Raw genomic sequence first — 27,656 nt, 5'->3', positions numbered from 1 at the left:
AAAGCAAGATTGTATCTGGAGATACAAGGACAGTTCCTGGATGTAAAAAACTGTAAACATTTCCCCTCTCATTATGTTTGGAATACATCCAAAGGTAGACACTGATTTAATGCAAATAAATCACAATAAATAAATTAATTCACTTCTGAACACAAGAATATCAGAATTGTCTCATCTCCCACAAGTAAAGCCTTTGGTGGAAAGAAGACCAAATCACTACTTGCTGAATGCCTACACCAGCTGCATTTTTTAATGCTTTCTTCACTAGTCACGTGTCAATTTAAAAAAATTCTCAGCCAAGTAGTTTGGAGTACCACAAACTAGTGTTGCACATTTAATGACCTAGAGGACTTAAAATGAAATTGCAGGGCATGTCATGAAAGAGCAAGTCAACCATCTGGCAGAACTAATGAAGAAGACAGGTCCTTTTTATTAAGAGACTATTGCCATCCACCATTGGTATTAGCTGCTAATGTTCACACTTCCATCATCTGCTTTAAGAATCATGACACCATAAAAATCAGGTCAAGCTCTATTCCAGATGCAGCCCAATGCAAATAAGTCCATTCTAACTACACTGTGTAACAATCATCCTGAAATCAGAAAAAATTGCTTGGCTGGCATGGCACTAGTCATGTTATTTTAAAATAACAATCTCTTTAGTTTCTAGTTAACTTCTTAGCTGTATGATGTGAATTAAGTACGCGTTTGGAGGACTCTTAAAAGGTATCCCATCAGTACACATGGAAAGGCTTTTAGATGATGAGGTCCAAGAACAACATTTAAGAACAAGTCTGCCTTATCTGACTGAATGAATCTTAATGTAACTGCCTTTTGGTATCATATTTTCTTGTCCACACTTTTCATAGAGTTAAGATCCTTCCCTCACACTCCCTCAGATAACAAGAGTGATTCATAGTAAGATAGACTGGAGTTGAGCCACTCTTCCTTCCGATTCTATTTCCTCAGGCTATTATAAATAGGGATCTTGTGTTTTTAGCACAAAATTTATTTATTTGCAGGAAAACAGACTGCAAGTCTATAGATAATTATAAACCACCTTCCTCCTCTAACATCAGCTTATGACAGTGTATGCTAACCTTCCAGGTTAACATACAAATCTGTCTCAACTGCATAGCACATATTTAGTAGTAACCAGAAAGCTCCTTAACACAGCAGCAAGTTATTCTGCAAGTACAAAAATCTTGAATCCAATTTCCTGCACAAAGCATTGTTTTAAAATTACACCTATTCCCTGTCCAAAAGCACTTACAATTTAAGTAGCAAGGCACAGAAATCTAAACCGTTTGCTACAATACTAGTAACCACTCTATTAACACCCATTTAAGCAAACATTTCAGTCATTACCAGAAAATGAGAAATGCTGGATTTTACAGTACCTCTCTAAATATAACAAGATTGGTGACCCAGAAGCACAGCTGGGACTTCAGGTCCCAGATCAGAACAGAAAGCCCACGAGATATGAAACATGCCTCCACGGTTGTAGTTCAAGAAACACACCTAAGCATAGCACCCATCTCTTACCTCTTCCACATTTATGCTGGATTTTGCACTTGTCTCCAAAAATTTGATTCCATAATCAATTGCTAACTGGAAAAGAGGTTAAAGTTTTTCAGTTTTTGACGTTCCTTTGTAAAAGGAATATTTTACATAGGTTTCTAACAGAATGGATGCTGTATGCTGCAGCAAGCTTTAAAAACAAAACCAAACAAGCTTCATTTTTGCTTTTCTCCTGCAAAAACATTAGTTACTGGACAATCAGACAAAATATTACAATAGGCCATACCCTCACATAAATTCAAAACCAAGGAAAAGATTAACTGCTCATAAAAAGATTTATTTAGGAACTAAAAGAACATTAAGAAAGCATCTTCACTGACGTGGATTTATGGACCAGATAACTACATATAATCATCCTGTAAACTGCGTTACTAGCAACTACACTATTTTAGCTGTGTACCTGACAGATTACCTAGAATTCTTTCTTGCTTGTTTGTTCTGCAGAACAACTAATTACTCAAGCTTTAATAACAGCACTTATGACAAAAGTAACCACACCATGGTGAACTGAATACAACACAAACTATATACAAAGCTTTAATACTGAGATTTAGAATACTTCAGGCTATAGCAAAGGCCAACATTCTTTAAAGGATCTTCCTCTCAAGACAATAGTACTATTAAGTTTATTAAAACTTGAAGACAATCAAGTGCTATTTAAAAACAAAAACCCCAAACCTGGCATCCTAAAATATACGTAAGTTTCTGAAACAAGAGGCTTGAGGCCCATTATCTCTCAAATGCCTAAAACATAACAAATACCCAGCAGCCAAAATCCTACGTGAGGTTTTAAATAAGGTAAATCACCAAAGCTTACCTTCTCCCCTTTTTCTTTTGAGACTTGTCTTTTTTCGTTCATATCACATTTGTTACCCAAGATCATTCTTTCTACATCTGAAGAGGCATGCTGAAAGAAGAAAAAGTAATTTATCAGAAAGAAAGTGCATCACTATTTAAAAGAAACTTAGGTGTCTCCGTCATCCACAAATTAATATTTGATTTTAAAAAGTTATCTAATGTGAAGGCATTACAGAGAAGGACACTAACTTTTGAAACAGGCAATTTAATATATAAATATTCAGATAAGTTGAAATTAATAGTCTTATAAATTTTCCTGAGTATTATTACAGATCAAATATAGTACCGTGAGCTCTATACCAGGTTGTGCACATGCACAAGCATTTGGCTATTCTAGAAATGTAACGGTACACACTTTACTTCAAAATGGTGCATGGATGTCTTAGGTATTTGGTTGGAGTATCATCCTTCAATATATTTGCATTTTAAAAATAGATTATTGATAAAATACTTTAAAAGTAATAATCATTTCAGCAAGCGAACTTTTCTAGCCCAGTCACTATTGGATCAAATGGGTTGCTAATACAGGAATTTTGCTTAAGAGCCAAAGAAGAATACTAAAGAAAAGCCCATGGATTTTATGTTTAAGGAAAAAACCAAAACAGTAAGATTGTTAACTAACTACAGCTTCACTAAAATTACGGTTTCTCCTCTAACTTCATAATGACCTATCCCTACCTGACAGCATGTCTCACTAAATAATTTAAAGTAAGTTAGCAGGAAGGAAGCTTACCTAAGAACAAATGAAAAGGTCAAAAATCTCTAAATCAGACAAGCACACAACACAGTAACAATTGAAATTAGACAGATCTGTCATCATCTTAGTGAAAGGCAGACACCCTAAGATCTTGCTCTTTCCCATTCCTTAGACATACACAAAAGCAAAAAAAGAACGAAGTCCTACAATACCAACAGTTCTGACACACTTCTTGCTTAGTTTTTAAACTTTTCTACCTTCTATCCTTACACAAACAAGATAAAATTCTCCCCATTAATAACCACTGTTGCATTCACTGCACAGTCTGACTTAGCTGTGAGTGTTGGCTACTATAATGAAAGTGAATAATTACTTTATTATTATTTGTCCCAGGGAAATCATAAGATGGAATGAGTAAAAAGTACTTTCCAAAGCACCTACCTCCTCTATGTTTCTTATCCAGTTTTTTATATTGTCAAATGACTTTTCATTTGTGATGTCATACACCAGCATAATTCCCTAAGTAAAATTAAGAAAAATCTAGTTAGATGAGCTAGCACTACTGGTTGACTTTTGATGTATGCTGTTGGTTTGCTTATATTTGTAAGAAATTCAACATACAATTTATGCACCTATAATCCTTTCCCAAAGCATTACACCATTGCTGAGAATTTACCCAAAATATTATTATTTAACATATTTTGCCACTGTTAGAGGTCAAACACACCACCTAAATGAAGTTTTAAATTATTAGCCTATAGTCAGGAAAAGTTTAGAAATTCTACTACAACAGCAACCAGGACCCTATTGTTAAAGTTGACTTTAGAAGCAGCAGCTTTAAGCAGTCAAAGATGACAAACCTGTGAGATCCAATCTGCCGGGGCCCGTAGATATTTTCAGCAAAGCTGATACTAGGTGCTCTCCCAGAAGCTTTAGCTCTTTCAGACAGTTGTGTACGTGTCCTAACGTGGGCTCTCAACCATTAGCAAAGCATGGGAAACCACACAACAGCTGCATTAAGGACAGATTGCCAGGTTCACCTCCATTCCTTATTGCCTTTCCACTCATTCCTTGTAGGACAAAGAAAAGTTCTTGGCCATGGACTGGGAAGCGGGTAGAAGACCATGCCACTGCCAAAACCTTTTTAAGGACTAGAAAGCTCTAACACAGAGCCACAACCATTACTGTTTCTCCCCACCTGTATTCTGTAACAGTGGAGTTATTTGGACCCACAGCCAGCCAACGAATGGAATGGATCTAGTCATACAAAGCAGCAGTACGTACAAAACACGTAGTAGTAGCAGCATAGCTAGTAATCAGCAAGTCAAAATTAACAGTGTCCCAACATAAAGTATCTCAAATCATAGCATTAAGAACCATTACAAGCAGTTGTGCCATAAAGCGTGCAGGCTCTAAGGCAGTTATTTTTGACTTGAAGTCATTCTTAATGGAAGAAAAGTAACAGTAGCTTTTCTAGGTGATTGTCTTTCTAGCCCAGATTTCGCATTCGCTGACTGAAAAGCAATTCCGTGAAATACACTTTTATCATTAAAATAATTCATTACCTATTTTTCAAACATTTCAAATGTTTAAATGGGTTGATCACATTTTAAAAAACCTCTGTGATTAAAGCTTGGCAACTTAGCTTCTTATTATAATCTGCAGAAAATTATATTTAACAAGACAATAGGGCTTGAAGTTTCATTATAAAAACAAGACTAGACAAAGTACCAGCAGGTTTAACAATAAAAAAACCAAGACACACAAAACCCCCAATCAAACCACAAACTTTATTCCCCACATCTCAAGCCACAATTATTCAATCCTCTCCAATCCTCCAGTTGCAGACTTACATGATATAATCTTAAGAACAGTAAACCAGTTACACTAGCTGTGCCTAATTTTTTTTAAGTGAGAGCACTCACCATGGCTCCTCTGTAGTAAGCTGTTGTGATTGTGCGGAATCTCTCCTGGCCTGCGGTATCCCTAAAATTCAGTGAAAACAAGTATTTGTTGGAGCTGATTTTTGCACTCTTCCATACTTAGAGATGTCTTTTTAAACAGAGTAACAATGTATTGATAATCACTCCTTAAGAAAAAATACCATTTAGAAGCTGTTTCCACAAGTTTCTTCAGTCCTTACCTCACTCCCAAGCTATCCTACTTATATCAGTGCTTATAGCAGCACCATAAATATGGCACAAAAGCATTTAAATTTTAATGCAAGCAATAAAACTCAGGACTGCACAGCCTTCCCTAGAATAATTAAAAAAGGCAACTCTGATGCATCCACATCCTGCATTAAACAAAAATTAAAACATGCAGCAGTAAAATATTTTAGGACAGTGCATTTTCATGTATAGTTAGCTATTAAAATCAGCCACTATACCTTAGTGTGCTGATATTTTATCCTAGATGACTTCAAAGCAGTATCGGTCTGTGAGTGAACAGGACGACCAAAGTGTCTGGCTACTAGTCACACCTACAGGGAGCTCAACCCCAAAGACCTGACAAAAAAGCTTTTTGACTTACATTACAGACAGAAAATTTGTACAAAGCACTTCTGGCACTTCACTTCCTTACTCAAAAGAATTCTGGCTCACATGCAAGTATCAGAACTGTCTTTGCTAGAACTTGAAATATCAGCAAGAGCCTTACATTTACCAGTAGCATTTTAAGAGTTTGGCATGAGTAATAATGCTACTCCACAAATACTCATCTGCTGCTAATCAGGAGGCTCAGTCTCTACCAACCTACCATGCAAGGAATGGAAGCATTATCACTCACCTGTGCCTCACTGAGCACAACTAGGCATCAAAGTACCAGGGGAGATTACATTTTATTAGGTTGCATATTTTAGTTTACAGATATGGAGTTAATAACTTCTCTTCCACATGGAATAGCTAAAAGCACAGTTAAGAGGACAGCTTTTGATAAAATGGGAAGCTGCTGTAATATTCGTATGCAAACAGGCTATTTCCTGTGCTGCGGAAGCAGAACCACTCCAAAAGCAAGATAGAAGAAAGCGTAAACTTTATGGATAGTCAATGAATAAAAGGTCTGAAGCTTCTGGTAGACCCAGGTTTAAAAGCTATGCAGTATTCCTGCTCAAAGATTAATTCAATACTCACTGGAAACTTAAATTACTTTGAAAAACTTACCATATTTGTAGCTTGATTTTCTTTCCATCTAATTCTATTGTTCTGATCTTAAAGTCGATTCCTGCCAGAGAAAGAGATACTCTAAGTTTTGCAATAAATGAAAAGGTGGGGTTTTCTTGTCAAAAGTTTCCTTTTAACAATTTGCTAAGAGCAAACTTAGGCAAGAGAATTATTCTGAAGTTGTCATTTCTTCCAAACCTTAGGAAGTGCTGAGGATGCACAAAGGTTTTCAGCTGCATCCAACATGTCAAGGATAAATTATTCTGCACAATGGAAATAGATCAAACTCATACTCACTACTAGAGTTAGTCAAGATTATGAGAGGACGATCTAATCTAAAATTTCTTCTATTTTACACTGATAAGGTCACTAGTTTGAATGTGTATTTTTCTCCACTTTTGACTAGTCTCTGCAGTTCAAGTCAATTCCCTAGAACCTCTGCTGGCTCTGAGGAAAAAAATACATACTATGATCCCTTAGTTCCCTTTTAAAACTGGCATCTACTTTTGAAAACTGATGTTTAATACAATCTAATCAGATGTCACAGTAAATGGTCAAGCATCATACGAGATAAAAGCTATACACATAGTTACTGAAGGTGGCTGAAATAGATCATCCATGGAACTTTTTCAAGAACACCAGTTTAGGAGTAACAAATTTTCCACGAACCTCCAAGAGGTATCAATCACACAGTTCTCTCCTTTCCCCCCTTACATATGGTACCCATCAGTTCCCAGACTGATTTTGAAGACAGATTTTAAGACATGGGTAAAAAAAGAATTAATTCAGAAGCACTTAATGTCTTTTAAGGTTTAGAGGGATCAAATGGATCTATGAACCAAAGCCAAGATTTCCAAACAGACTAGCCTTTACCCTAGACTATTTTAACTTTTGCATCTCTAAACCTGTACTATAACATAGCCCAAGTTGAGACCGCTCAAGTCCCACTACATGGCTGTCCTGGGATTCAAAAATCTGACTGTCATCCCCTACTAACCTGCTGTAAAACTAACGGCCCATTTCTTTCTTCACTGAATCTTAGTTACTTGATATTTAGTCATAGTTTATAAAAGATGGGGGTGGGGGGTAGGTTATTTTATTTATTTAATTTCTTCTTTCTTCAAATGTAATTTAAGGGACAATTATCAAGAGTCTCTTAATTGGGAAAATGCTGTTTCTAGTTTTCATCCATCACTTAGGAAGCTATGGGATTTTTTAATACCCTACAGTAGCATTTGAATATGAAATACGGACATTCATTTAACTATTTGACTTTCATTCTTCTTGCATGCGATATTAATATTTTAATATACTGAAAATACCAAGTTTCAGCCACTTAATCTTGATGTGCTATGGATATGTAGTTTAGCCCATTCGTTACAATACAAATTATGAGCAGAAATACCACATCAGCACTTTTCACAGCATACAAAATTAATTGTGTTAATTTAAAATGCTATGAGTACTGCTACAATTGCAGTTTCCCAAGATTCACTAGTAGATTTACAAGCAAAAAGATACTTTAATTAATTCTCATTCTTTTAAAAATGACATAAGAACGATGTACACTTTTAAAAAATCCTCATTATATGTAACAAGTTTAGCAAGGGTTTTCATTTTACTTTTGATAGGATTTTATGTCTCCCTTGTAAAGATTTTTCTCCTAACTAGGTGCAAAACCTGCTGAAATCACAGGTAATTGTATCCAGGTCTGCAAACAAATGATCTTTGCTCTGAATAGATTTTCTTTTGGCCTCAAAGGTTATAAAGCACAGATTGTTCTGGAAAGGGCATTGTATCATGGACAACAGCAAATTAAATCAGTTTTAAAAGCTCCTTTGTGTCTAGACCTGAAGTCTTAGAATTAAGTGTAAAAACTATCAGGGAAAACTAGGTTCAGAGACTACTGTGGTTTAAAAATAATTTTGTATGTACTGTTGACTACTGAAGCTAAGACCCAACAGCATGAACAGTGGAAGGCCCCTGTAGGGACGGTTTTCTGAGAAAGCAAGCCAACGCTGCAGTTTGACATCTACGTGCACCAACCCATGCCTTGCACAGACTGATTTCTTGCAGTCATTTAACTTGCAGCACCAATATGATGTATACAACCACTCCTTTGAGCACCTCTAAAACTCAGGATCTGCACAAAAAACATCTTCTCAGAACTTAAGATTTCTAGTAAGAACTTCACCAAAATTCTCAAATAAAGATGAATTTCAAAGCTAAAAGAACAACATAAAGGGGAAGGCCATAAACACCTGTTATGATATTAAGGAGTTTAACAAATGCAACTGCAACTTTTTAGAGACTAAAATGAACTAGAAACTTGTGTTTCTTTTGTTGTTTCACTTCAGTAACAGGAAGTGGTGAGCTGCAAACATTTGTAGAGCAAGCCTGGTGACATGTGCTACCACTTCCTGCCAAGCACACTTGCATAGCTAAGCACAAGGAACGTTTTGGTTACAGTTAAATTTAAATTACGCCATGGAAAACACTACAATGACTATAGCATTTCAAAAGTAATTATTGACAGAAAGTTTCCTTTCTCAATGAATTCTTATTTTGCACAGTCACACACTGGGATACACAAGTCTGAAAAGATACCCGGGTCTAAACAAAGAAGAGTCTCATTCACAAATGAGAAAGTTTGACTGCAAAGGATCACACAGCTTTCACAGTTTTAAAAGGCAGTATGCAATGGTGTTCTCTCCAGGAAGGAGAAAAAGCCCAGAAACATTTGGATGTCCATGTGAAGTTGTTTCAGAAGCTTTTAGAAAACACAGAGCCAGATTAATTCTTCAAATGCAAATGCTAACAGAATAATTATTTTTAACTGCTAAAGCAGTTTCCACACAGAAGTCTGACACACTGGTGTCTACCCAGCAAGTCAATACACATTAGATATGGATACAAGATCATCTGTTGCAGGAATCACAAGTTTGCATTGTGCAAAGATGAAGTCCAAGTTGAGACCCAAACTATGCATTGGCTAGGACTGTAATTGCTTGCATTTCCCTTGCATCATGGGGTAAAAGCAGCTGAGGGCTTGCTGTTCTTCAAAATCTCTCTCAGAGCCTTGCTAACTACAGGCCAGGGATGCATCCCCTCTGCTCTCAAACTGAGGGTATTTTCTCCCATAGCTTCCAACAAAATTCTGTCAAAGAAAACACTAAGCAGAGAAATCTGCACGCTAAGAAAAAGTCAGTGTCACTAGTGCCACACAAAGACTCACACTAAAAACCATGAGAGCTACACCGTATTTACCTTGTATTGCTGTGCAAAACTAAAATTTCACCAGCTAGGGTGTACGGTTGTCCAACACCACTTAGTCAAGTATCAGAGGCCAGGGAGACCGGCCTCACCTAGGCCGCTTTTGGTTCAAGCCAAGAAGTCACGTTCATCTCATACACTGTGCTCTTCTGCCACTACTTCTTCCACCACTTTGCTCCCTAGCTACATGTTCCTTCTTATTCCAGCCAGCCTAAGCAGATTCTACCCGTAATTAAGCTGTAATGCAATCATTTTTAAAAGCCACTGGGAAATGTTCCAAAGAGTTGCATTACAATACAAAATACACAAGACTGCCCAGCAGTACATATTGAAAGGTTCCTCTTCCAGCTTTAGCACCAATGGTTTTCTACTACAAATCTTAACAGAACTAGTCTGATGCAATTCTTACAGGAATGTAAGGGCAAACAGAGCAGAGATGCTGAAACAGCTCATTTTGCTACTTTAGTTTTCAGAACAGTAGCTTACTCCTAAGGCATAACTTACTTTTTTGTTCTACCCTCATCAGTAATTTTAACCCTGTAGTCATCAGAGCTAGTATCTCACGTTTTTCAGCATTACAGAATCAGTTTCAGGTAGGTCTCTACTACTTTTCCCTACATAGTACCACTGTTCAGACACAGATGGTCGTTTTTCTTCTTTTAAACAAAATTGCTGTTGCAGAAAATGCTACAGCACAAAGAAATCAATCCAAAGTATTCTGGCTGGAGCAAGTGAACTGTTAGAACAGTAGCAGCAAATACTTCCTTGAAGGTAAAGGTTTCTCTCATCTTCAGTCTGCTTAGCAAGAAGGCACCAGAAGGGCCATGTTTTTGAGTAGTACAAAGAGTGAAAGAAACATGTACAAATTAATGTAAAAAAAAAAAAATCATTTAGTAGCCACTGCCAAGCAAATATTAGAATTCTTAATATTTACCTATATTACAGAATTAACCAGTATTTTAAGTTAATTTGTCATGTGACTCAACATTAGTTTGCAGCAGCTGGACCTTACATGTGAGAAAGCTGTTATGATCAAATAACAATTCCTGTTGATTTTAACCTTAGTTGATTTAATAGGTTTCCATTTCTCTAAGTCCATAGAGTCTGCATATTTAATAACACTTTTTTCTGGTCCAGCTGTAGCAAGAAATCAGTCAGAAAACCAAACATCAATCTCTGATAGCATTCACTAGCCTGTTTACCTACCACAATAGAGTATTTCTCAATCTCTGGCAAAGCAATATTTTTTAAATAAAGTTAGTACTCAATGTACTACCATTTTAAGTGGTTTAGATGTTTTCTGTTTGGTTCTTTTTTTAAATATACAAGCCAAGGGAATTTAAAAAAGTGATTAAACACCAAAAACTGGCAGAGCAGCTGTGAAAAAATTTAATACCCCATTTGCTTGCTAGAAGTCTCATTTTAGACCCATCTATCAAAGAACGTAGAAGATGCACCACGGTATCAGATCTGGTTTAATCAAACTACAAATTAAGAGATGTTTTTATGACTTGCACACAGTAAAAACATCGCCCTCTTAAACAAGTTATATTCCTACACCCTCTTAAGTTATATTCCTACTTATCTAACTCTTACCTTACTCTTTTGAAGTAAGAATGGAAAAAATAAAATTAAATGTAAACAGAAGATTTTTCCAATGGGATTCCCTGATAAACAGAAACTTTGTGGCGCTTATCACTATTGGACATAGATCACAATAAAAAAGAACTCATTACAAGATGGGGAAAGATGGCAAGATACAAAGTCTCGTCACCATTTTGAGCAATGCAGCACCAGAACAACAGGAATTTATGCATCAACTCTCAAGTTGAGCTTGCTCAAACTTCATAGCATTGATCCTTCCTAGCCAACTGTGTTTATATGTGGTGTTGTGGGAGGATTCATTTTTTTCAATGGGCAGAGCTAGATAAGGAGAGGTTTACAACTTCTTTGCTGCAAGACACCACACACAAGAGTCTTCAAGCTATAGAGAAGGAAAACATTTTTCTACAGTCACTCAGAGTTAAGGCTGAATTAAAAGCAACTTTGAAATGAGCACGCAGATTTGTAACCTACCTTCAAAAAAAGGAAGTGAAAAGAGGCACCTGACTGAATCAATATGCTTCACCTTCAGTTTATTGGCTTCTGGGAGAGAATTACTTGGAAAATCTTCTCCCTACAGGCTTTGCTTCTTGTGAACATCAAGCGATCAAGTTGCATAGACAAACATAGTAAGCAGAAGTACTTCTATATCACAGCTGTAACAGCTGGTATTGTTCTGCTGATTCTCCAAAGGAGGGGTTTGAATTGGAGAGCACTGTCACCAGCCTGTCATCTCCAAGACACTGTAGCAGTACATGTTTCAGAATCAACTGCTTCCAGTGCATTTGCTTCTTGTTATATTTTGAAGAGTTGTAAGGAATCAGTACCAAAGGACACCCAAGTGCTTATTTACACACCTCACTCACCACAAGATGACAGACATGCAGATATCAGCACTGATCACACACACAAGCTTTGTGCGGACACACGTGAACAGAGCTGAAGAGTTTCAACATCTTCCATGCAGATTCCAATTCTATATGCATCCAACAGCTAAGGGACATCAGTTTGTTTCAATAGATTCTCCCCACACGCTTAACCAGGGATTACTATTCTTTTGTTCTCAGCAGCAGGTATTGAGGGTTTAGATTAAATACACTTTCATTTTTAAGGGAATATTTTCTCGCACTATATCAGTAAACTGTCTCAATCTATAAAGGTAGATAAATGAAGCCTCAGGAATTTGTTTCTGTATTAGATCTTTCTCAAAGAATTTCAGTAAACAGACAAGTAAAACACAAAATCAGTGTAAAAGGCAGGGTGGGGAACACTTGCAACAGTGTGTCATACAGCCTCATGCAAAAGAACAAAGTCTAATCGTTTTGAACTTGAACGTTTGGCTTTAGTCCCTAGTAACATCTGCAAGGCATTTTCAGATGATCTCAGCAATGTCTTGTATCACTATGTAAATTAAAGACGCAGTAGTCTTTTATTGCAACCATTCAAAAATACAGCACATTAACATGAAGCAACAAACAAAGGTACAGGTCAACATTTTTTAAAAGTTTAAAGATAAATTTATTATAGAATTATACGCAAGTACAATCGGTTTTATTCATCCTTTCACAATTTAAAGGGGCAAAGCTGTATTCTATTCCTCTTGGACAGCCCATAAGAATCCACAAAACAATACTAAATTCAGAGTGGGCCGAACTGGTCTGTCTTCATCTTGCTATTCACTCATACAAAGAATCTAACACCAGTGTCCTACACAACAATAATACACAGAGCAGTGTTTTGCACCTTGACTTATATTATATTAATATGTAAGGTTCTTCAAGTTTAACACACACTACACTGACTAAATATATACAAATGGCTAGAGTAGGTAAGGCAATAAAGAATGCAGGTGCCACGTGTATATATAACATAAGGCAGTTTCCTGCTCATAAAACCTTGAAACTTACCATCACAATCAGATCATGATGCTAAGCAAACTGCTGCTTCCTTCAACATGTCTCCTCAGCTATGGTACAGCTAACACTAAACCTTCTTTCTTAAGATAAACTACTTCCTATTAAAAGAGAAGGGATTCAGGATTGAACTTAAAATCATCAGAATTATACCAACCTACATTTTGAAACATTCAGGTTTTTGACAGCTCAATCTATAGCATAATCTAATTACCATACTAAGGTTTGAATTCAGTGCTCTTCAACCACTTCTTTGTAACAGTGCTCCTGTAAATTCTGCCACCACAATTATGCACTGCAGTGCTTCAGCGGGAACACTACAAGATCCTGCCAAGTGAAATTCTCTTTTCAGCATTTTGAATTCAGAATTTACAGATAGTTTTGAGCTGTCTTGGAACTGCATGATTTCAAACACCAAAAACACTCAATTCAGATTTAAAGACTATAAACCAATACAATAGTAGAAACTTATTACTGCCTAACATGAGTAAATTACCAGCTGTCATAACAGCCCAACTTTAAAAGGGCTGGGTGCCTGCACAATGTCTTTTAGAGTTTATAACCAAGTACTACAGCTCTATGAAAGTGCACAGAAAATAACCTATGTCTACCTCTCATTTTGTTTTGAAAGTAAAATAAGCTACACTTGGTGGTAACTCAGTTTCATCTAAAATAATTCTCAAATAGATTAAAATTGCACTACTGATACAGACAGCAAAGTTTATTTATTTTAAGGATTATTTATAGACTGACTATCTCCAAGAGGAATGCACTAACATAGCTGCTTTGAGACCATATTCCTTTCAAGCCAACGAGCAACTAGACAGCAGCAAATGTTAAAACAATAAAAAAATTAAAAATTGGCCAATAGGCTTGAGTTGAGGCTACAGTTGCACAGCTAGCTGAAACCAGGGAAGGTACTGCCAGTTAAGAGTCATGACCAAATCTTTTTCTCTTTTGATCAGTTTTAATCTGGGCAAGTTCCATAATTCAGTTTACCATCATCTGTAACAACAGATGGCATAACTGAGAGAACAGGTACACACAGTCACAGCTCTCCTCCTTTCAGTAGCAGACCACAGAGTCTGTTGAACCAATCATTAAATTAAAGCCCTGTTTAATACAGGCCAAAAGGTAGCCCACAAGTAGCTTGCAAGAAGCTCCAGTGTGGATTCTTCACCAGGATATCAACTGACCAGCTGCAGCTCCATGCTAGAACAGGAATTGCTCTGTATTTCACAGACCAACTATGGCTAGATATGGAACAGAAACAGCTGCAGTGATCTCCCAAGGACCCAGCCCCATACTCACTTAACCTGTAAAGCAACAATGGGAGATTTGTGCATCTGTTATCTACTTTGAAGCTCTTCTTCCCTCAGGTCACTGGGATGTGCGGCATACAGGTTTCAACTGAACAAGAAAAAAACCCAAAACTTTGACACATGTTTTAATGTCTAAGAACACCAGATTTTCCCATTTAGATGGTGTCTGAGGAATACAAATATTTGATTATTCTTTCAGAAGCCCAGTGCTTCCTATGAAATGACATGTAATTAGTCCTTATCAAAAGGATCATTTAATAGGTAAGACAAAAAAATTTGAAAGTGGAACCCTCCAGAACAGGAAAAGAGGATCCTGAATCTCCTGCCTGTAAATCAGGTATGTTTGTAAAAGTAGAAAACATGAAAAATCCTGTCTTTAACCAAGATAACTCTAATTGAGTATTGCTGTCAGGGGAAGAAGAAAACTCCAATCAACCAACCTTGCTTCATCTAAAAGTTAGCATCTTAAACATCAAAAAGGTAAAAAAAAAGCCTTCTAAAAAAATCCTATGTAACCAATAAATCATGGTGACAAGGTAGCAAAGTTCATGGTTCACTATCCATATACTACACTTCAGTTGTTACAAGAACAGGCACAAGAGGTTCAGTTTGGTTTTGTTCAGTATTTGGTCCAGATGAACCTGTATGACTATCCAGTGAGAAATGGAAATGTCACTTCTTTCTAAAAAGGCCTCTTAAAGTTTCAGGGCTCCCACTTAATCTGAATGTCTATACTGAACTGGTTATTCAGGGTGAAGAAATAAAGACTTTTGAGGGCCATGCCATTGTCCGTTTACAACAGAAGAGCTGCTACATGAAAAGCAAGCATACAAGTGTCCCAGAATTCACAAAGCAAAAGAAGAATTGCTAAGTCATTGATCACTTAGAGATAAAACACCCTTGCACAGTACAAACAATGCACTTTGTACCTTCTATCCCAGCACTACCTATGATAGGTACTGCATAAATATCCTGTCAGATGCATATTTAAGACAGGTATGGAAGACTTGACGGAAACAGTATGTACAGCAACACTGCTATAGCCCAAGCACCTCCTTGAGAGATTCAGGGATATCAAGACAGGGACTGAGGCAGAGGAAAAAAAAAAAGGTTGAACTGGATGCTGTTGGACAGAGCAGGTATAAGTTACACATGACCACTATAAAGATAGAAGTTATTAAAAGAGATGAGCAGCAATTAAGTTTTGGAAAGTTTTATAGGAATGCCCCACTCAAACAAATGAGACTTCAGAGGGCACAGACCTGCTAAAACTGGAAGGAAAAGTAAACAGAATATGTATATTACCAGCAACACAAACAAGAGATAAAATGCAAAAAAACCCCACCCACATGCCACCAATGGTAGTAAGATGGTTCTTAGCTTTGTAACCAATACTCTGGCCAAAAGGATCTTGGTTATCTATGAAGATCAAAATGTCTCATCCAGTAAGAGCTATCTTTGTTAAGATAAATCATCTAGTCTAGGAATTTCAGTCAAGAGTCTGAAATATGGCCAAGTTTTAGAAGCAAGTGTGTAAAGTACCTAGTGAGGCAGCAAAATCAGGTCAAAAGTCAAAGCAGAAGGTTTAAAGTTCCTGAAGTTATTTTTAAAGATGGCACTCTCAACAGACCTCGGGAACATCATTTTTATTGGAGGCTTTTTTAAACCCATATTTTTACATGGGGGTAAGCAAGTGGGGGTTTTTTTGTACAGGAAGCAAAGGACATGAGGGAAGAAGGGTTGCTTTATTTAACTTCACACGAATGACAAAATAGGCCTTTTTTGAAAGACACTATCTAAATTAACAGGCAAAACCACATAACTTATTAATGAAGGCCATACTTGTCTTTGTGGCACATAATATTTTCTTTTCCTACATTACACAACATTGTTTTAATGGCCACTTCGTCTCATTTTCCTGTATTGCATATTCTACGTACTCCTCTCTAATCACTTCTGCTAAAGCAGATAAATTCTACCAGCCAGAAGTTACTCTGACTTACTGTATCTTTCTCCTTCCTTCCATGCTTGGGTTGACACACATACCTTACTTGGTCTTCTTCAATCCCATCAGAAATCACACCACACAGACAAGATATTTTCAGTAAAGGAAAGCTACTTCTTGCTGGAAAATGAAAGAAAGGAATATTTGGGAGGGCAGCAGGGAGCAGCGTGTTGTGTGTTCCCTGGCTGGCAGCTACTTTAGCTTTGCTTAAACTCAACCTGTTCTTAACAAGGTCCAGATTTGGTGCCAGACTCCTATTAGTGACCAGTCTGCTTTACACGTTCTTAGATGCTGCCATACATATAAGAGAATGCCACTGACATTCGGCATCAGGTTTTTTTCCTCTGGTGCCTAAAGCAGCAGGGTCTGTACAGGAGCACCAAAACGAATACAGATCATCTTAAACTTGGTCAACCATTTGTTCTCCCTAGCAGAAGAAAAGTCTTCTGAAACATGCAGTAATTCAGTTGCCTTTAAAACTACGTACAATCTAATCAGAAGTGTCATAGCTTACATTTAAGAGGAAAGCTTACTATAAACCACAAGATTAAACTGATACTACATGCAATTGTTGGTCAAAAACCCTTTAAGAGGCACTAAATTACATCCCAGTGCAACCTCTATCAGGACAGGAAGTTGCTGACAAGTTTTAAGTTGCAAGTCTGGCAACTAAAAGCCTCTGGATCAACTCTGCTTGTACAAGTGATACACAGTGCAACTCCACTGAAATTACTATTATTCATAGTTCATTCACATTAGAAAAGGATCGCATCTATTTTATACATCAGTCAGCTTGATAGACTAGGCACCTAATTTCTATCACAAAACATGAAATAAAAGCATCACTATGAAAACAGCATGTATTCTTCATCACCTATTATGAATTTCAGTTAAATTCTGAAATAAGTCAGTTCAAGATGTATTTCAACTAAAAGGATGCCCCTATTGCAGAAGGACTAGGAAATGCTTCCAAAAAAATTTATTAAAAAATCCCAGACAAGAGCTATATGTCTTCAATACCTCTCTCAAAGCCTGTATCAATCAATACATTTGTTCCTACATTCAATGTTAGCCTGTGTTCTTAACTTTGCATTCAAAGTCATAAAAGCAGCTCTAAAGCTGCCCTCCTGTCACTCAAATAACTCGATAACACATAACCGAGATAGACCTCCATCTGCCAATTAAGAATAGGCATAAAACAGTTAGACATCTGTCACACTGTTTCAGAGTAACACAGCGAGAAAGCTTGCAACAGCATTTTTAATAAAAGCCAAACAATTTTACTTATGTTGTTGGCCTGTTGCAGAATACAGTAGGGTAATGCAATCTCACCAGCAGATGAAAATCAAAGTCTAAGATGTCTTCTGTTACCAGCTAGGTTTTAGTATCAAATTTAAGGCCACAAGAGACAGACTTTAATGCTTTTAACCTATGTACAATGTCTCCAACTACAGCACATTTTGATCAACGTCAAGATAACATCTTGCTGACCACCCACCACATACCTTGAAAATGGAATAGTTCTTCCAGTTTCATATTTACCTCCATAATGCTGTCTGCCCCTATTCCCATGTAAACCTTTGACCCCCTCCTCACACTGAAGAGATACCCAAGGCCCAGATTCTACAAACCTTGAAAATGCACCGCCATGCTATAGATATGAATAATGGAGCCACCTGAGACACTTTAGTCTCATCACTTCAAAGTCTTACTTGCAATTTGTTACAATAACGAACATTAATAAAGTATTACTGACAACGCCTTCCTGACTCCTCCCTCCCTTTGCTCATCTATCATTGATGCATGTTTTCTGCTACAGCTTCCACCATCTGGAGAAGCCCAAAAGAAACTGATTGAATGAGAATAGGGAATGCTGAAGCTCAATGGGAGGGTGGAAAAAACCCAACAAAACAACAACCAATCTTTTGTCTACCATACAAGTAACCGTAGGGAAGAAAAGTAGAAATATTCAGTGAGGCATAATTTGACTTGAGTACACTAAAACAATTTCCATTACACTTTATAGACATGGAAATTTCACTGCAAAAGGGAAGTTGATAATTTTGCTTGTCAAAGGATTTTCATCAAAGCGTTCAAAGGTCAGCATACACGTGCTTGATTGCTGGAGTAGTGTCCTATTTTGCAAGATGTAGGCTAAGGAAAAGTTACTTCTGTAAAATCAACAAATTGTTTCGACTCTCAGATAAAGTACTATCTTGTGTGGGCAACTTCCTGCCAAATGCTGATATCATCTTGGATTAAAAAAGTAAGTACGACAAATTTTGTTTCAGAGTCAGCACGCCTTTGTACTAAGACAGAAATGCTATCAGCTAAAAGATAAGACTTTGCTCTCATAGAAACCAGTTTAAACAAAAAGTTGAAAGGAACGCAAAGAATAAACCTTATTATTTGGAATGATAAACCCAATCCAGTTTTACCAGACAGCGCTACTTGAACGGCAAGTTAAGGTACTTTGAAACCGTTAAAGTTAATGCATCTTATTCTTGTACACCACACTGAAACAACTAGCAAAATGCACATGACATACTCCAAGATAAGTTTTGTAGGAGCTGTTGAAGTGTGAAAATGAGCTGACTCAACTGCATTTTACTTTCCATGTAGAACTGTGCAAAAGCAGAAGTTTCCACTCAGGAAGCAAACTAAACATAGCCTTACATAACACATTCCTGTTGCAAAAAAAAAAAAAATCTTTATCCTATGTTAACAGTGAAAAGCTGATCCTCACTAGGGACCACAGTATTATGACTTGTCAACCCTTTTAAAAGTTTTCCAAACAGAGCTACAGAGTCCTATATAAAAAATTTAAAGTTGCTGGAGGCCAAGGACCTGCCTTGCCTAAAGTTGCTGAAGGCCAATCTGTTTTCATAAATTGAAAACAAGCCACTTAGAGAAAGATTGCTGGTTCACTTCGCATAATGGGTAGCAAAGTTTGCTGAAGGCATTAGTTACACCAGGTAGTCAAGACAAAGACAGAAAGACTCTTGCACCAAGAGTCACCCAAAAAATAAAAAAAGTCTGATAAATTACACATACACATGCACTGCCCTTTTATCATACTTCTTATGCAACTGTTGCACCCGGCTGGGAGACCTTACTATCTGAATCAGTACAGCCATGATTATAGCATGACCAAAGTCTTGAGGAAAAAAGTCAAGGGACGATTTGCAAACCTCCAAGCAATCTACAAGGATATAGCCTTACAGGCATGTTTTGCATGACAGCAGAAGAGAAGAGAATCTGCAAAGTATGACACAAGTATATCATGCAAGATGACAAAGTAACTATAATTCACTATTGACTCATTTCTAGAATAAAGACTAAATAAAACAAATATTCTACAATGAAGTAGTATTTCCATACCCCCCCTCTTTCTTTTTCTCCTTTTGGAAAAAAGTTTCCATTGCTCTGAAATATTGTTGTTTAACCCCAGTTAAACTACTAAACAACAATATTAGTGGGAAATTATAAGAAAGGTATTTAGTGCTTAGATGTGATGTGGGCCATGGCAACACAGCAACAAAGTTTGCTTTAATTTCCGGATGTAGAATCTAAGAAAGATGAAACAGTTAAAAGTTCAACCCCCATATAGTTAAAAACCTCTAAATTACTCACCTCACTCACAAATAACATGCACATACATAAGATTAAACAAAAAAATTTGACAACACATCTTAAGCATATGTATTCTCAGATTTCAACAGCCAACCCAGCTCTGATCCTGTTAGGACAGAGACAGACCAGAGGAGAACTAGAACACCACTAAAGGCACAGAGTATCACGTGTGCTAATTAAAATGACTCTGAATTGAACACACATTGTAACAGTTAAGTACCATCATATTGCAGAATCCACTTTTTGGAGAATTTATAAACAAAACAGCCTGGCAGCTTAGCTTCACAAAGACTCAGTGTGCTCAATTAGGAATGCTAATCTGGAGATCTTAAAACTTCCTAAACAGGTCTCCCTGCCAATTGAAAAGCACTGCATCTCTGCGTCTCCCTCCACACTATGGTTGGCTATACTTTATTGGTCAAGGGAAAAAAAATCAGAATTGTTAAAAGCAGAATGTCCCATAGGTCAGATGTATTAATTATGATTGTAAAGCCAACTAGTGTTGAACAGCCACCATGCACTCAGAGAGTGAGAGTGGTGCATGTCTTCAAGAACAGATGAGATCTACATGATTGACCTGAAAGTAATACAAGCATGAGGAAGACTGAAAAAAAACCCCAAGTATTTTTATTCAAGCATATGTCAGCACTTTATGAACAGTTTCACTTTTCCTGCATTATCAACTTTAGTTAGTTTTGATAGTGTTGAAAATAAAGCCCTCATGAAAGCAGATCCTGTATTTAATAAGGTAAGAAAAACCAGCATCACATTCACAATCCTCAAGACTTCAAAGTGAATCAGTGAGAAAAAGATATATCAAGGGGCTAAGCAGTTCAAGATACATCAAGAAAACAGCTGGAAGACAGACGCACCCAAGTATGGTAGCTATCTCTTTAAAAGTATAGAAAGGCATTTTACATTTAGCACAGTACTAATGTAGACTTTTTTAAAAAAACATACAGCATTTATTAATGTTTATTAAGCTTTTTATTCTACCACAGATACAACAAAAGACCTTCTTAGGTAAAAGTGCTACTCCGGACTTGATTAGCTGGTGTTACTGATAGAGCATTTTGAAAACAGAAAGAAAAGGAATGTGCCATTTTGGTTCTTCAGAAATATTTTTTGGAAATTCAGAACATCTGTTCTTAAGGCATTAGAAATGCCAGCCATACCTCATTTAGGCAATTGCATCTGCCTAAATACAAATTTGTTTCTTCCTTGTGCACTGAGTTCAGCACAATAAAATGCCTAAAGAGGATAACAGCGTTTGGGTAACATAAAACAAGTCACACATTCCCCCTCATCTTTACATCAATTTCCTTTCAGTAAAAAGTCTACTTATTCTCTTAGTATTATTTTTCAAAGCCAGGACTAGTTTTTCCCGCCCTAAATATGAGCAACTTCCACTGCAGTTTACTCCTTCATCCCCAAACCAGCATACTTCATTTTATAAGTGACTTCAACTACAAGTAACTAACCATAAATCTCAAGTCTTGTCAGACTGAGATTTCAATTCAGCAATATCTCAGTGAAAAACTTGAGAATTCTACTTATGTTTAGTTCAGCAGAAAGAATTTTAAGACTGACAAATCTTACAGAAACACAAGCTGCAGCAGTCTGTTTTGATACATCACATTTCACTGTCATCGAAATAAGTTAGTCAAGATTTAGAAACCCCTTTTCAGTACCAAGTTTATAACGAAAGTTTTGTCAAGGAGGTTCCTCTATCCAGTCACTAACGAGCTTCTAACCGTAGTCGACTAAGGAGCTTAGAACTACCCCAAATCTCAAAGACGTGAGCTACACATATGTGAACACAAGAGTTGAGCAAAGGAGAGTTCAACTACCTGCCGAGGGCGGTTTAGTCACTACGCAGCTCAGCATGAGCCACAGTTAACTTAGCCAGCCCAAGCCCTCTTCCACTTTCTGAAAATTTACATCTAAACATAAAACGCCCAGTAATGAAAGAGTAAGAAAAACTGACAGGAGGATCATCCTGTAACTCAACCAGCACAACGCTCTGGGTTTTGCGCAGGACTCGTTAGGGATCCAGCCCCACGCAAACACCCCTTCCACCACCAGCCGAGACAACCGGCCAGCGGCCCCAGGGCTGCGCGCAGCTCAGGCCGAGCCAACTGTTGCTGGCGCCGGGGTGCGGGGAGGCGCCGGGGCCGCTGGGGACCGGCTCGCACCCTGCGGGCCCCCGGCAGGGGCCGCGCCACGGAACCGCCCTCCGCACCGGGGACAAACGCTTCCCCCGCGCCGCCGGCCCGCATCGGGGCCCCCGACGGCCTCCGCGGGGACGGCGGCAGCGGCGCTCCCGAGCGCGGGCGGGCCGGGCTCCCACTCCCCCCGTGGCGGCCGGGGCACAGCGGCGGCGCCCCGGCGCTTCCTCCCGCACGGGGCCCGTAACGGCCGCGGGGCTCCCGCCCACTCCCGCGCAGCGGCCGCGCACAGGCCGCCGACCGCGGCCCCAGACCCGGGCGGCGAGACGGGCGGCGCCCTCCCGTCCGCTCCTCTCCCGGCGGGAGGGCCCCGGCCAGGACCCCTCTCGCCCGCGGGATGGCGGCGGCGCCGGCCGCGGCCCCTCACCGATGGTGGAGATAAAGGTGGTGTTGAAGGCGTCCTCACTGAAGCGGAAGAGCAGGCAGGTCTTGCCCACGCCCGAGTCCCCGATCAGCAGCAGCTTGAACAGATAGTCGTAGGTCTTCGCCATCTTCCCTCGGCCTCGGGCTCGCCGCCGCCGCAGGAGGGGGGGACGGCGGGGGAGAGGGCGGGAAGGCGGGCGGCGGGCAGGGAGCGAGGCACCGCCCCGCCCGGCAGCCAGTCGCGGGAGAGCGCGCCGTGACGTCACGGCGCGCCGGAAGCGCCCGAGGCCCGACGGGAGATGGAGTGCGGGGGCGGGGCTCGTGGCCGCGGGCGGCGGCGGCGCTTCGGAGCCGTCAGCTGTGGCAGGCGCGGGGGGCAGCGGCTGCGGGGACCGGGCAGTTCGGAGCCTTCAGCGCGGGGCTGCGGGGACCGGGCAGTTCGGAGCCTTCAGCGCGGGGCTGCGGGGACCGGGCAGTTCGGAGCCTTCAGCGCGGGGCTGCGGGGACCGGGCAGTTCGGAGCCTTCAACGCGGGGCTGTGGCGGGCCGGCGTCGTGCCGGGCAGCAGCCGCCTCTCCGGCATCGGCGGCCCGCGCCGCCTCTGCGCCCCTTCCCCCGCTAGCAGCGCGGGGCCCTGCCGAGCCGAGCCCTCCGCCAGACGCCTCCGTGCGTTGCCGTGTGAGCATAGATGGAATCTTTGAAGTGGAGTTTGAAAAACCGACACGCACCGACGCTAAATCAGCGAACGCCCAGACCGTGAGGTCTGAGCCCTTGCATGCCCGGTGCTCGAACGGCGGGCGGTGCGTCAGCTCCCTCGGAGCCACACACCCCGAGCTCAGTGACACTGGGCGAACTGCTATCCCTGAGCAATCGGGTGGCCTCATTCTGCAAGGGACTGGGCTAATGGAAACTAGCTGGGTTTGTAAATACGGTATGTACTCATCTGCTCAAGTGACACAATAAATAACGGCATAATACTGCAATCAATAAGCACGGGTGAAATGTGAGCGCGCGTGTGGCCTCAAATGTTTACGTGTCACTTTGGGAGTGTCAAGGAAGAAACTTGCTCACAAAACAGGAAAATTATTGTCACACAGTCTCGAGTAGCACTAAAAACATGGGTATTCTAGAACAACGTGGCTGTTCTAGAGCACTTCAGTAAACACTTCTCCCCATCTTTTTCCACTGATAATTATCTCTCGGTGTGAGGCAGCCTCATTATGTATTCACTATGCTGTGCTCCTCGCAGGATGTCACAAGGCACTATAAAAACAAACAGCATTACTGAGGCACTTTAAAATGACAGCAAAGAGCTATTGCTTTAATTTAATTTTAAAATTGTAGCCTTTAGACAAGCTATAAACAGAAATCACTAATGCTATAAATCACTACAACAGTTCTCACTTCCCTCTTAGAAAAACAAAGGAAAATGAGCCATTTTCCCCAAATCATTTATTAAGGGATTGTCATCTTGCAAGGCCTGAGTCACCAGCTTTCCTTTTTAGATCCCTCTGGGCTTCTCCTCACCTCTGTGTGGGAACGGCCCTTTGGCACCTGCTGGCCAAGGCACGGCTCCTGCTAGCCACCCAGCAGGGCATCTTGCTCAGCAGCTGCCCAGAGAAAAGCAGGAGTGAGGCCCTGGGGGCCCCTGTGATTTCTCCTTAGCTGCAAGTGTTTCAGGCACCCTCTAAATGGGATTGGGTGGCACAAATGTGATTCAACCAAGTAACAGCAGTCCAGAGATACCTGCTCCTAAGTGTTTCCCACCTGCAGCCAGATCTATTAGTTATAACCCAGCCTACAACTGTAAAAGGTCCTTTCTCACTTTTTTTTTTGTTAATTTGGCAAACACATATGCTGAGTTCTACACAGAATCAAACAAAAATAGTTTTGAGTATTAAAGCTCTGTTGTACATGGTTATCCTCCATATTCCAAGCACACACAAAAACCACTCTGTGACATTAACCTACAATTTGATGGGGGTGAAACAGGGTAAAACTAGTCTAATGCCTGGCTACTGCTCTATTTGTGCAAAGCATTCTGAGGTATCACTCCAAACAAATAACCTTCAGCCATTAAAAACCTTGACAAAACAAAAGCTATTCTGCTCCTATTTATTAATTATTCCAATTCTTCCTGGTTAAGGGTCTCAGTTTGGTGGTGTTCCTGGCCAATATATGTTTATGATAAAAAAACATCAAAAATCCAATGACAGACCTGATGTAAATTTCTGTAAGAGGTGAATTCAGTAAGAGCTTGTTATGAAGGCTAATGTAATTTCCAGTTAATTGTCTCAAGATCTATTTTTTTATCATAGATGCTGTTGTGATTCATGTAAAAAAAATTCATTGTTTGATTGAGATCTCTGGGAGACCGGGATATCACCTGATAGAGCAAAATCAAGGTAGCAAAACAAGGATGGAGGGAATTGCTGGTTCTTTTTTTTTTTTTTTTTACACACTTTGAGACCTCTGCCCAGTTCAGAGTGGAAACTGGAAACATGGCTGCTTGTTTAATTTTTGTACTGTATAATTAGCAGTTAGGCTGTTTAGATGTTAAGATGGGTTGTTACAATACTTATTACAAGATTTAGTTTTATATATTATAATGGCAATCTGGCACTGAAGCAGTCAAAACAAATTGGTTAATTATTTCAGACTAGCATGAATAATCAGATTATAGGAAACTGCAAATTAAAAACTAATCTCTGAAACATTTCCCTGTATCTGTATTTTCAGAGACATGAGTTGCCATGTACTGTAATTACGGCCATACTGAAGATTACTACACAATCGTATTTCAGCATTGAAGAGAGTAATTTTGGGGTTAATATTCACTCTTGAGTTTTACAGAACAAATAGGCTTCCATATGTCTCTGGAGCAATATGTTTGCGATCGCCATCTGTTACTCAAGAGTAGTTTTATAGAAAAATAATGCAAATTACTTCCCTCTTTAATTACACTGGTGCTTTGCAATACTGTGTTCTGTTCTGATTTGGAAAAGTGCCAGTTTGCCAGATTCAAGGAACAGATGTTTGCTTAACCATGAACTTTAAAAACAAGATATAAAAATTAAGAGTTACTTTTTTTTTTTTTTATTTTCTAGAATATGGAAAACCTGTAATTGTACTATTTTATACCTTGAAATATGTTATTAAAACTTTGAGGAGTACTGTCAAAGCTGTTAAGGCTCAATGACCAAGCCGTTATGACACCTGTTCCTTGAAAATACTTGGAAGCCCAGTCTTTTTTATTGCCTTAAACTGGAAAAGGCAACATTTGTGTTATATTGCATTACAGTCAAATAGATCAACTGCAATTAGGCATTGTATTTTTTTCTGACATGGGAGAATGACTAGGAAATGTTTGATACTATGGTTTACCTTTTGTCACTATATAAAGGTGGATAGCAGTTACAGTGTGATGCTGATTTAGACATTTCAAAAAAGCAGATTTTTAAAACCCTTTACAACCCCTAAATGACTGCCCTAAGAGTTTTGCCTGAATACCACAGTTGAAGCTCATCCCATAAACAGATGTTGAGTCCCAACCAAGATTCGGCAGAATTCCATTAGTCACTGAGGTGCATGTAAAGTGCATCTGTTAAAGCACTCAGTTTAAGAAAGGCACTAATATGAATAGCAAAATGCAATTACTCCTTCTATCCATATGCAATAAAGTCAACAATCTTTACATACACATTAAAAAAAATGGAAAATACTTGTGACTCTTTTACCAACACCTACATTTTAAAGAAAAAATCAGATTACATTGCTACTTCATTCCCACTCTCATTTTTACTTTCTCAAATGATAGACATCATTACTTCTAGTTTTCAAAAATCCTTTTTTTCCCCTCAGTTCAAAGGTGAGACTCTTTCAGTAAAAAGAGAACTGTGTGAAAATGTGTCTTTAATCAAGCTCTTCTGTTCAAAGATACAAAACTGTAGGAAATTCTCCATCTTACAAGGTTTCAAAAAAATACACAGTTTAAAACATGTTGGTAGAACCAGGATCCTGTTATTTTGGCACTGACTGGAACCCACAGGTCCAAGTCCTACAAAAGATAATCTTATGAGGCAGTCTTGCCCCAGAAGCCACCTAACCACCAATCATTAACATGAACTTTGTTCCTTAGCTTTTGGACTTTGCTAGCTAATATGATAATATTTCTGATATATATCTTTAACAACTCTGTTTCTGGCAGATGCCTTTGCAATTTATTACTGTTTGATGACCATCACATGACACTCCTTTAAAAAAAGGTCACTTATTCCCCAGTTCCAACAAATATGTCTTTTACTGCAGATAGACACTTCTATGCTCATTCTACATTTTGTCTTACTGCATTTGATATGTTGATATGTCCTGCTTTTAAGTCCTAGTTTTAAGAAGATCAATGCATAGCTTTATTTTTTTTTGTTCTTTACAAAGAACAGCACTCTTCTTTACTCTAGTGATCTAAGTGTATAAATTTTCCATATGTATATGCTGCAGAACTGTATATAAAAGAGATTGAGTCATTATTGGAAAAAAATTACCTGAAGTATGTATAGTTCACTTCCAGAAAGGAAAAGCACTGTAAGACTCTTATCTGTAAGTTCCATTAATTTCAATGTTTGCTACCACGGTAATGCTAAAAGTGGAGCTTTTTCAAGTTCCAGTGCTCAGCTAAACTATCTCAGCATGAGCATATTTAAACCCAATTACTACATGCCACGGTTTACACTATTAATGTATAATCAATTTAAAAATATAAATAATTCTGCAGTACAGGCAAAACCATAGGCAGACTGTGTTCCAGATCAAACATACCACTTGAAGTGAACCTACTTACTTTGGGTGCAGCTTAGAGCAGTTAGTGTATGGAAATGTGAATGGTCTCAATGATAGTATTAGAGACACCCATTCACATTTCAGTATTCTAGACAAACCTCTATAAGCATTATTCAGGTGAATTTGTTTTTTTTTTAAAAAATCAGTCTTACTGCCTCAGTGACCACAGTCAGTTTAAAAGAGGT

The 27,656-nt window shown here is 38.9% G+C and overlaps 1 protein-coding gene across 5 annotated transcripts in view; it reads right to left on the bottom strand.

Annotated features, from left to right (window-relative positions):
• The window catches only part of RAB8B (RAB8B, member RAS oncogene family), a 30,720-nt gene extending 7,902 nt beyond the window's left edge, over positions 1-22,818 (bottom strand). For all 5 annotated transcript variants that reach the window (XR_012634454.1, XM_074916719.1, XM_074916720.1 and 2 more), the window contains exons 1-6: positions 22,641-22,818; positions 6,298-6,358; positions 5,062-5,122; positions 3,578-3,655; positions 2,399-2,488; positions 1,546-1,611 (exon numbers count right to left, since the gene is read on the bottom strand). Coding sequence is in view for 4 of the 5 variants with exons in the window: in XM_074916719.1 (XP_074772820.1) it covers positions 1,546-1,611; positions 2,399-2,488; positions 3,578-3,655; positions 5,062-5,122; positions 6,298-6,358; positions 22,641-22,764 (480 nt within the window). In the remaining variant the exon portion in view is untranslated. The remainder of the gene's footprint in view (positions 1-1,545; positions 1,612-2,398; positions 2,489-3,577; positions 3,656-5,061; positions 5,123-6,297; positions 6,359-22,640) is intronic.
• Between the last annotated feature and the right edge of the window lie 4,838 nt (positions 22,819-27,656).

The sequence above is a fragment of the Athene noctua genome, chromosome 13, assembly GCF_965140245.1.
Source record: "Athene noctua chromosome 13, bAthNoc1.hap1.1, whole genome shotgun sequence".
NCBI classification, from domain to species: Eukaryota; Metazoa; Chordata; class Aves; order Strigiformes; family Strigidae; genus Athene; species Athene noctua.
Note: the sequence above shows the minus strand (reverse complement) of the source record. Positions and strands in the feature narration are given on the sequence as shown.